The following is a 10,079-nucleotide window of genomic DNA, read 5'->3' as shown; positions in this document are numbered from 1 at the left end:
CCCTTCCTTCTAGAATGCCTCCAGTAGGGCCGAGGGCTCTGGGGCATCAGGTGAAGCCAGCTGGACAGAGTGTTTGAACATGCACTTGATGTCGGGTGGGACATAGGGGCCCGGCCCTTGGCGTCCCCCGACCCCTCGGCAGGGCGGTTGCCGCTGCAGTGTCTCCCCCCGGGTGCGAACCAACGGGGCCTGTCCCGACTTAAGGACAGATGAGAGACCAGCGACGCCTCGAACGCCTTCCCAGCTCCTCCCTGCCAGAGCGGTCTGCAGGCATCTGGAGGCCAGGGAAGCTGGGGAGAGGCGAGAACAGAGATGTTGGCACAGAGTCTGAGAGTCGTGAACGATCTTGGTGAGGCTGGGGTCTCCAAAGGATCTGTTTCCAGACGGACCCACTGGAAGGTCAGTTACACCCACGGACGGAAGGCAGGGCCTGGGCCCTCCCACACTCCCTCAGGTCACCCCCCACGGCATTGCCACCCGGTTGCTTTGCAAGTGCCGCTTTGCAATTGCCACAGGAAGGCCAGCCAAAGCCCCGCCCCTACCACAGCGCAGCCTGCCTCAGGCCTCCTGCGACAGAAAGCGCCCTCTGAGATCCAGGCCCGAATCCCGCCTGAGCCACGCAACTGCTGTGTGACCCTGAGTCAAGTGTCTTCGCCTCTCTGAGCCCGCTTTCCTCGTCTGCGTGTTCGAGGGAGCCACAGACCCAGAGGAGGCGCACCGATGACGGACGAAGACTTTATTGGCGGCCAAGAGCCCTGCGGCCCACCCACCACGCGCCCTCCCGCCGGGGCTCAGAAGATCTTCACGAGCTCCAGCTGCAGGTCGCCGCCCACCTCCACCGCACGCACGCGCGTCGGCGGCATCCGGTGGCGGAAGTGGTGGTATTCCAGGTCCCCGACCACCACCTGCAGGCGCGGGGAAGCAGGACTTAAGAGTCATCCCCGACTCCCCCCCACGCCTTGTGACCCGGGCGCCCACGGAACCCCGCCAGGGCCCAAGGGCCCCACTGGGGAAACGGGGCTACTGTTTTCTGTCCCTTTGCCGTGAGGATTAAATGAGTTCATCGCTGACACGTGAGTACTTTTTAAGCTTTGGCGGTGGGTAGGGGCCCCTACGGCGCCCGCCTCACTCCCGAAAGCAGAGGGTTCAAAGTGAAGAACCGCCTGGGTGGCAGAGGGGCTGCAGCGGCCCCGCCCCGCCGGGACTGGTTTCTGGGGTCTGTCTCCCCACCCACCCATGCCCCTGCCCCGGAGCCTCTGCCTCGGACCCCAGCGGACCGGGAAGAGGGTCGGGGTCGGAGGGACCTCTGGGCCTCGCCTCTCCACTGGGACACGCACCCCTCGGGCACTTGGCTCTGGCTCTCCTGTCTGTGCCACTGCCACGCTAGTGCGCTTGCGCCAGGGCAGGACGCCCGACCAGCCTCGGCCACGCCTGTGCTCCCGCCTCCGCCAAGGGGAAGAGCCCTGGGCTCTGGCGCCCACGCCTCGGCGGAGACCCACCTTGAAGCCTTCGTCGGTGGTGATGAGCAGCACGTCGAAGGGCTGCCCGCGCTGGAAAGGAATGCCCGGGCCTCGCTCCTCTCGGCCCCAGGCTCCGTGCTCCAGGCTGTTGAAGACCACCGAGGACTCGTCCAGCCGCGGGTTGAAATGCAGGGCGGCCTCGCTGCCCGGCTCCTCGCCGCACAGCAGGTTTACGTAGAACCTGGGAGGTGGGGGATGAGAGCGGGCGTCCCCTTCTGCAGGGGACTTACCTTCCGCCCGGGCCCACCCCCATTTCCAGGGACCTCGGCTGTCCCACGCCAGGTGCGGGAAGGAGCAGTTGCAGACTGGAGGCCAAGAAGCCCAGTTTCCAGGGCATCCGCCATCCAGTTGGGGACCTGAACACACATGGCCCTGGGTGAGGGTCACTGTGCTCTGCCGGGGGTCCCCCTCATTCCCAGAGGCTGGGACTTGCCAAGGAATCATATGTCCCGAAGACCAGGGTGCTCCTGGTGGCCAAGGCACCCCCAGTTCCCAGAGGGCCAGGACAATAGCAGGGATGGCAGGATTCCCAGGCACCCCAGATTCCCAGAAATCCTGACGCTCCCACCCCGGGGAGCCATGGGCTTGACTGCTTGGGCCTCCCAGGTGCCCAGGGCGGCTCCAGTTCCCAGGACACATGTCCAGGGTTGCTGTGTCTCAGACCGGAAGCCACGGGGTGAGGCTCAGCAGGGGACCCTGAGAGTGTCCTGAACCCCCAGATTCTTAGAATGACTTAGGGACCCCAGCCTCACAGTCCAGGGACAAATGAGTGAAGACATCAGTTTCCGGAAGGTCAGAACTAGCCCGGGGCTTCCAAGACCCTGGCGGGCAAAGTTGGCCTGGGGCTTCGTCTCTGGGCTGTGACAAGGGGCATCAGCTGAGCCTGGAGCCCTCCCACCCCGACCACGGAGGCTGGGGGTCTCACCTGCCAGCCTGGTTGGGCACAACACCACGAATTCTCATCACGGTGCCGACTCGGATGCCTTCGGCCAGCAAGGTTTTGTGGGGCGTGGACTGCGGGCATGAACCATGGCGGCAGAGGAGAGAGACGTGGGTCAGCGCTGGGGAGCCCATGACGGGACCCAGAGCAGCAGAATTTGAGCGAAGAAAGGGCCCAGAGACCCAGGACACAGGGCCAGGCCCCGGGAAGGAGCTGCAGGCAGGAACACCCAGAATCCAGGGAAGTGCTCAGAGCTAGAGAGCTCTGGCTCCAGTGGGGAGCCAGAGACCACAGCCCAGAGCTTCACAGCACCCAAACCGCACCCCCACTTTCTCCTCTGAAACAGGAGACCTCAGCCAGGCCCCAGCCCCCCCGCCCCCCCCCCGCGCACCCCTTCTGCTGCAGCCTTGGGTCCAGAGCCCCCACCCCCAAGGCCCTGGAAGACTCACAAAGCCTGACATGGCTGGGATGTGGCACCGGCAGTGGTGGGGCGGGGGTATGGCTGCTGGGACCTTAAGTAAAAGCAGGGTGTGGCTGCCCCGTTGACTCACCGTCACCCCTTTCCACACCCGCCTCCCACACCTGGCACAGACCCTGGCCCTGGGGCCCTGCTGGCCCAGCACCCTCTTCCTAGGCCTCTGACGCCCCTGCAGTCCCTGGGGTTCCCAGGGCTGCTGCGTGTCTTCTCTGAGCTAAGAAGGACAGGGACAGTTGACAGAGCAATAATATCAACAACAACACAGCCGGCCGCCGCCCCGCCCTACCTCCCTGCTGCCTGGCAGAGAGGAGGGCTCTTGTGCCCTTTTCACCATGGAAAACGTGCATCCTGAGAGGCCAGGCTGTGGGCGGGCGCCCTGGGTCCCTGTCTCCCAGGTTCTGAGCTGTGGCCAAGGACTAAGGAAATTCCAGTTTATGCTTCTGTAGGATAACCAGCACCATGGCGACACCTACACCGATAGAAAAGGGAGGGGTCCCCGCAGGGGCTCGGTGGGTTACAAACCCGACTGGTATCCGTGAGGATGCGGGTTCGATCCCTGGCCTCGCTCAGTGGGTTGACAATCTGGCGTTGCCGCGAGCTGCGGTGTAGGTCGCAGACACGGCTCGGATCTGACGTTGCTCTAGGCCGGCACCTGTTCCTCCCATTCGACCCCTGGCCCGGGAACTTCCATATGCTGTGAGTGTGGCCCTAAAAAAAAAAAAAAAAAAAAAAGGAAGAGGAAGCTCAGGGGGCAGAGGTTCTTTGGCCTGATGGTCAAGGCTGCATCCTTGGTGACTCGTCCAGAGCCTGGCACCCAGCGAGGGCTCACACAATATGGGGAAAGATGGGCTAGAAGATAAGCACGGCTGCCACTCAGAAGCCTCTGGCCTCTCGCCCGTGTGTGTGTGTGTGTGTGTGTGTGTGTGTGAGTGTGTTCTCGCGTGCGCGCGCGCGCGCAAGAGATGACAGACCTCACCCAGGCCACGGGGGGCCTCCTTTGACAGATAAGGAGTCTGAGGCTCAGAAAGGGGAGGCAGTTTGTCCTGACACACCGCTGTGCGGTACCGCAGGGCCTGTGGCTCTGGCAGTTTCTGTCTGGTGCTTTCTGTCTCTGCGATGCCCTCGTCGCTCTGGCTCCGGCTCTGGCTGCCCTGTGTCTCTGTCACCCCGCTTTTCTGACTCTCCCACGTGTTCCTGTCTGTTTCTCTCCTTCCACCTCCCAGAACCACTTCCTCGCTTCCAAGTGTTCAGGACAAGAGATGGGGGTTGGGGGAGGGGGGGATCGCAGGACCCACACCCCACCCGAACCAAGGAAGAGGAAAACGTGGGACCCTCCACCCAGGCCCATTTCCAGGGCCCCTGACCCAGGTCCCCAGAAGGGGGATCCGGGTATGAAGGGTGGGGTCAAAGGGAGAATGCTGAAAGAAGGTTCTGGAAGGCAGGGAACAGCAGAGCTGGGGGAGCCGAGCCAAAGCCGTGCTAGCAGCCTAGCAGCCCACCTCTCCGTGTCCGTCCACACCCACTCCTGCCAATACCCCCTCCCAGTTTGGGCCCCACCCGGGCTGCAGAGGGACCAGAGCCTGGAAACTTTGGATGGAGCCAACCAGGCGCAGAACCTGCTCGGGGCCCCAGGCTCTCAGGCCTCCCAGACTCGCTCCAGTCCCCTGGCCACACAGCTGGTGAAGCTGGGGGAGCCCGTGCCTGGGAGAGGGTGCTGGGGGCTGCATTTAGGCGGGGGCTGTGGGCACCCCCATGCAGAGGAGGAAGCCGGCTTAGCGAGGCCTGGCCTCTCATCAGGGCCTGACAGCAAGGGCGGGCAGGGGCCTGTGCTGGATCTGGTCTGTGTGCCAAGGGTACCACATTGGGGTTTTTAAAAATTTTTTTCTATTATAGTTGATTTACAATGTTCTGTCAGTTTCTGCTGTACAGCAACGTGACCCTGTTATACATATAGGGATTTTATTAATTTTTGGGGGGTGCACCCATGGATTGTAGAAGTTTCCAGGACAGAAATTGAATCTGTGTGACAGCTGTGACTCATGCTGCAGTAGTGACAATGCTGGATCCTTAACCCACTGGCCAAAAGTGAACTCCATCAGCAGGATTTGAAAATTTTTTTTAAATTCGAATAGTTTATTTAAAATTTTGTGCCAGTTTCTGCTGTACAGCAGAGTGATCCAGTCATATATATATATATTATCTTCCATCATGCTGTATCCCAAGAGGTTGATATAGTTCCCTGTGCTGTATACACAGGGACCTCCTGGCTTATCCCTTCTAAATGTAATTATAGTTTGCATCTTGAACAAGATAATGGGAGAAAAAAGATTGTATACCTGTATGTGTAATGGGGTCACCATGCTGTACACTGGGAAAAAAAATTGCGTTTGGGAAATAACAATAAAAAAAAATAGTTTGCATCTACTAACCCCAAACTCTCAGTCCATCCCACTCCCTCCTCTCTCCCCCTTGGCAACCATAAGTCTGATCTTCATGTTTATGAGTCTGTTTCTATTCTGCAGGTAGGTTTATTTGTACCATATTTCAGATTCTACATGTAAGTGATATCATAAAGTATTTATCTTTCTGACTTAGCATGAGAATCTCCAGTTGCATCCATGTTGCTGCAAGTGGCATTTTTTGTTCTTTTTAACGGCTGAATAGTATTCCATTGTATACATGTGCCACGTCTTCTTAATCCATTTCTCTATTGATGGACATTTAGATTGCTTCCATGGAGTTGCCATCATGGCACAGTGGAAACGAATCCGACTAGGAACCATGAGGTTTGTGGGTTCGATCCCTGGCATCACTCAGTGGGTCAAGGATCCAGCGTTGCCATGAGCTGTGGTGTAGGTCACAGACTCGGCTCAGATATGGTGTTGCTGTGGCTGTGGTGTAGACTGGTGGCTACAGCTCTTATTAGACCCCTAGCTTGGGAACCTCCATATGCTATGGATGTGGCCCTAAAAAAAAAAAAAACAAAAAGACAAAAAAAAAAAGATTGCTTCCATGTCTTGGCTATTGTGTATAGTGCTACTGTGAACATGTGGGTGCATGTATCTTTTTTTTTTTTTCTTCTAGGGCCACACCTTCGGCATATGGAGGTTCCCAGGCTAGGAGTCAAATTGAGCTGCAGCTGCCGGCCTTCACCACAGCCACAGCGATGTGGGATATGAGCCCTGTCTTTGACCTATAACACAGCTCGAAGCAACGCCAGATCCTTTAACGCACTGAGTGAGGCCAGGGATGGAACCTGAATCCTCATGGATACTAGCTGGATTCTTAATGCATTTAGCCACAATAGGAACTCTGCATGTATGTTTTTTATGGAAGTTCTGTCCCAATATGTGCCCAAGAGTGGGATTGGTGGGTCATATAGTAGTTCTATATTTAGTTTTCTGAGTTGCCTCCATACGATTTTCCATAGTGGTTGTACCAATTTACATTCCCACCAACACTGCAGGAGGGGGTCCCTTTTCTCCGCACCCTCTCCAGCATTTGTTATTTTTTAGACTTATTAGTGATGGCTGTTCTGACCAGTGTGAGGTGGTACCTCATTGTAGTTTTTCTTTGCATTTCTCTAGTAATTGGTGATGTTGAGCCTTTTTCCCTGTGCCTGCTGACCCTCCATGTGTCTGCTTTGGAGAATAGCTGATTGACAGGGTTGTGCTCATTTCTCATCAATGGGGATTTTTAAATAGAGGAGACAGTGCCCTTTGAAGTCATAACACCAACAACTTGGATGGAGAGTTTCCCAGATTTCTGGGCTCCATTACTCTGACAAACTAAAGCACGCTTTCACATGCCTCTTTCTGTATATTGCTACTGTGTCCCCCTAGCTTAGCTCTTCCCTGAATTCTTCAACATGGCTGGATATTTCTTCATGTGCTGCTAACCTACAAGTCCTGACTTGACTTTGATGTTTGGCCAAATGTCTGCATTCAATCTGTTATCAGTTTATTTGCTGGCTTTTTTTTTTTTTCAGGGCCTCCCTGTAGCATATGGAGGTTCCCAGGCTAGGGGTCGAATCGGAGCTGTAGCTGCCAGCCTACGCTACAGCCACAGCACCACCAGATCCAAGCCCCATCGGCGACCTACACCACAGCTCACAGCATCGCCGGATCCTTAACCCACTGAGCGAGGCCAGGGATCGAACCCACATCCTCATGGATACTAGTCAGATTCCTTTCTGCTGCACCACAGTGGAACTCCTTGCTGACTCATTTTGGTTATGGGATTGAGAACCCCCTTCGGGGGCCCAAGAGTGGGCTCTTGTCTACCAGTTGGAAATGGATTGTCTGTGGAGAAACACATCCTGACAAAGCAAAAGACCTTATTGAAAAGGGGCTGCTCGACGGAGTTCCCGTCGTGGCGCGGTGGTTAACGAATCCGACTAGGAACCATGAGGTTGCGGGTTCGGTCCCTGGCCTCGCTCAGTGGGTTAAGGATCTGGTGTTGCTATGGCTCTGGCGTAGGCCAGTGGCTACAGCTCCGATTCGACCCCTAGCCTGAGAACCTCCATGTGCCGCGGGAGCAGCCCTAGAAAAGGCAAAGAGACCAAAAAAAGAAAAAAAAAAGGGGGGGGGGGTGGCTCTCAAGCAGAGAGCAGTAGGGTAAAGGACCCCAGGAGAACTGCTCCGACTTATGGTCAGTCTTGGGGTTAACGGAGGCGGTTTAGTTTCTGGGTTGTCACTGGCCAGTCATCCTGCTTAGGCTCATATGTGTTCCAGTGCAGGGCCCTTCCTGGTGGTGGGAGCATCTCTTAGTTAAGATGAACTCTGGTGCAAGGGAGGCTGGCAGGACATATTATGGGCTGGCGTCTCCTCCCTCCTCTGGGCCCCCCTGAGTTCTTCTGGTCGGTTTTGGAAGCAGCTTTTCAGCGTCGAGTTCTTTCTAAGACATCAAATGCAAACAGTTACTATCATGCCTGGCTGGGGTGGGCGCTTTCTGTTAGTGGTTTCCAAATACTTCTTTTTTTTTTTTTTTTTTTTCCCTGCTGTACAGCATGGGGATCAAGTTATTCTTACATGTATACATTTTTTCCCCCTCCCTTTGCTCTGTTGCAATATGAGTATCTAGACATAGTTCTTAATGCTACTCAGCAGGATCTCCTTGTAAATCTATTCTAAGTTGTATCTAATAACCCCAAGCTCCTGATCCCTCCCACTCCCTCCCTGTCCCGGTCGGGCGGCCACAAGTCTATTTTCCAAGTCCATGATTTTCTTTTCTGGATCTAATATCCATTTGTGCTGGATATTAGATTCCAGTTATAAGCGATATCATATGGTATTTGTCTTTGTCTTTCTGACTCATTTCACTCAGTATGAGAGTCTCTAGTTCCATCCATGTTGCTGCAAATGGCATTATGTCATTCTTTTTTATGGCTGAGTAGTATTCCATTGTGTATATATACCACATCTTCCTAATCCAATCATCTGTTGATGGACATTTGGGTTGTTTCCATGTCCTGGCTATTGTGAATAGTGCTGCAATGAACATGCAGGTGCATATGTCTCTTTTAAGTAGAGTTTTGTCCGGATAGATGCCCAAGAGTGGGATTGCGGGGTCATATGGAAGTTCTATGTATGGATTTCTAAGGTATCTCCAAACTGTTCTCCATAGTGGCTGTACCAGTTTACATTCCCACCAACAGTGCAGGAGGGTTCCCTTTTCTCTACACCCTCTCCAGCATTTGTTATTTGTGGACTTATTAATGATGGCCATTCTGACTGGTGTGAGGTGGTATCTCATGGTAGTTTTGATTTGCATTTCTCTTATAATCAGCAATGTTGAGCATTTTTTCATGTGTTTGCTGGCCATCTGTATATCTTCCTTGGAGAACAGTCTATTCAGGTCTTTTGCCCATTTTTCCATTGGTTGATTGGCTTCGAATATTTCTAATAACTCAGATCTGGGCATCCCGGGTGGATTTCTGTTCATTCATGTTGATTATCTTCGATCAGTTCCCGAATCATAGGCTTGTGAGCATTTTTTTTTTCCTCATTTCCAAATAAGTGGTGCATGTCCCCACTTCTCAGCCCTCTTTCTGTTTTCTCATGCCCTGTGTCCCCCTCCTAAATCCTCCAGATCCTCCCAGAGGACGTCCGGAGTCCTGAAAATAGACAGACCTGGGCGGCCACCACCCCAGTCGTTTCAGCCCCTCAAACAGCCAGCCCCCCTCCACCTGCCCCGGGAAGCTGTCATTCCTCAGCAACCAGGAGCCGCCGGGCTCACCTGCAGGAGAACACAGAGGGTTGAGCAGCGGGCTGTCGGCAGACCTTCCCTCCTTCAGAAATCATCCAGCCCAAAAGTGCCACCTGCACCCACGGGGGTTGTAGGAACTGACAATCCCAGGCTCTGTCCGCTTCTTGGTGACGGCAGGTCGGGTTTTCATTCACAGCGAAGATAATTCAGGGGCTGCTCTGGGTATTGCGCGTCAGTTTACAACTGAGGAAAATGACAATTTAAAAAGTCTGACATTTTCTTGCCTATTTGTTTTTGTAAGGGCTGCACCCTTGCAAAAGTTTCTAGGCTAGGGGTCCAAATGGAGCTGCAGCTGCCAGCCTGCACCACAGCTCATGGCAGTGCTGGATCCCTGACTCACTGAGGGAGGCCAGGGATCAAACCTGCGTCCTCATGGATACTGTTTGGACTCATTTCCTCTGCTCCATAACGGGAACTCCATGATCCCTTTCTTAATCAAAGACTTCTGACTCAACCCAGGATGGCACTGTGGCTATTGCATTTCTCAGGGTTCAAGTTACTTTTGTTATAAAGCAAATTACCCCACTGCTTCACGGCTTCAAACAGCCGTTGTGTGTGGGGGGGCTCATGGCTTCTATAGGTCAAGAGTGTGGGAGTTCCTGTTGTGGCTCAGTGGGTTAAGAACCCAACACAGTGTCCATGAGGATGTGGGTTCAATCCCTGGCCTCACTCAGTGGGTTAAGGATCCAGCATTGCTGTGAGCTGCTGTGTAGGTCACAGACAGAGCTTGGATCTGGCATCGCTGTGGCTGTGGCAGAGGCCAGCAACTGTGGCTCCGATTCAACCCCTAGCCTGGGAACCTCCATGTGCCACAGGTGTGGCCCTAAAACAAAAGAAGAAGTTTGCACAGGGCACAGTAGGAAAGGCTTGTCTC

General features: G+C 54.6%; 1 protein-coding gene across 1 annotated transcript; it reads right to left on the bottom strand.

Annotated features, from left to right (window-relative positions):
* Positions 1-721: 721 nt before the first annotated feature.
* Positions 722-2,995, bottom strand: LOC125133935 (galectin-7-like). Its single transcript, XM_047792648.1, has 4 exons — positions 2,910-2,995; positions 2,446-2,534; positions 1,500-1,701; positions 722-905 (listed from the first exon to the last, which is right to left on the bottom strand). Exons 1-4 carry the CDS (start codon positions 2,919-2,921, stop codon positions 792-794), a joined length of 417 nt encoding a protein of 138 aa, XP_047648604.1. The 5' UTR covers positions 2,922-2,995; the 3' UTR covers positions 722-791.
* Positions 2,996-10,079: the final 7,084 nt, after the last annotated feature.

This window comes from Phacochoerus africanus, chromosome 8 (genome assembly GCF_016906955.1).
Source record: "Phacochoerus africanus isolate WHEZ1 chromosome 8, ROS_Pafr_v1, whole genome shotgun sequence".
Lineage (NCBI taxonomy): Eukaryota > Metazoa > Chordata > Mammalia > Artiodactyla > Suidae > Phacochoerus > Phacochoerus africanus.
Note: the sequence above shows the minus strand (reverse complement) of the source record. Positions and strands in the feature narration are given on the sequence as shown.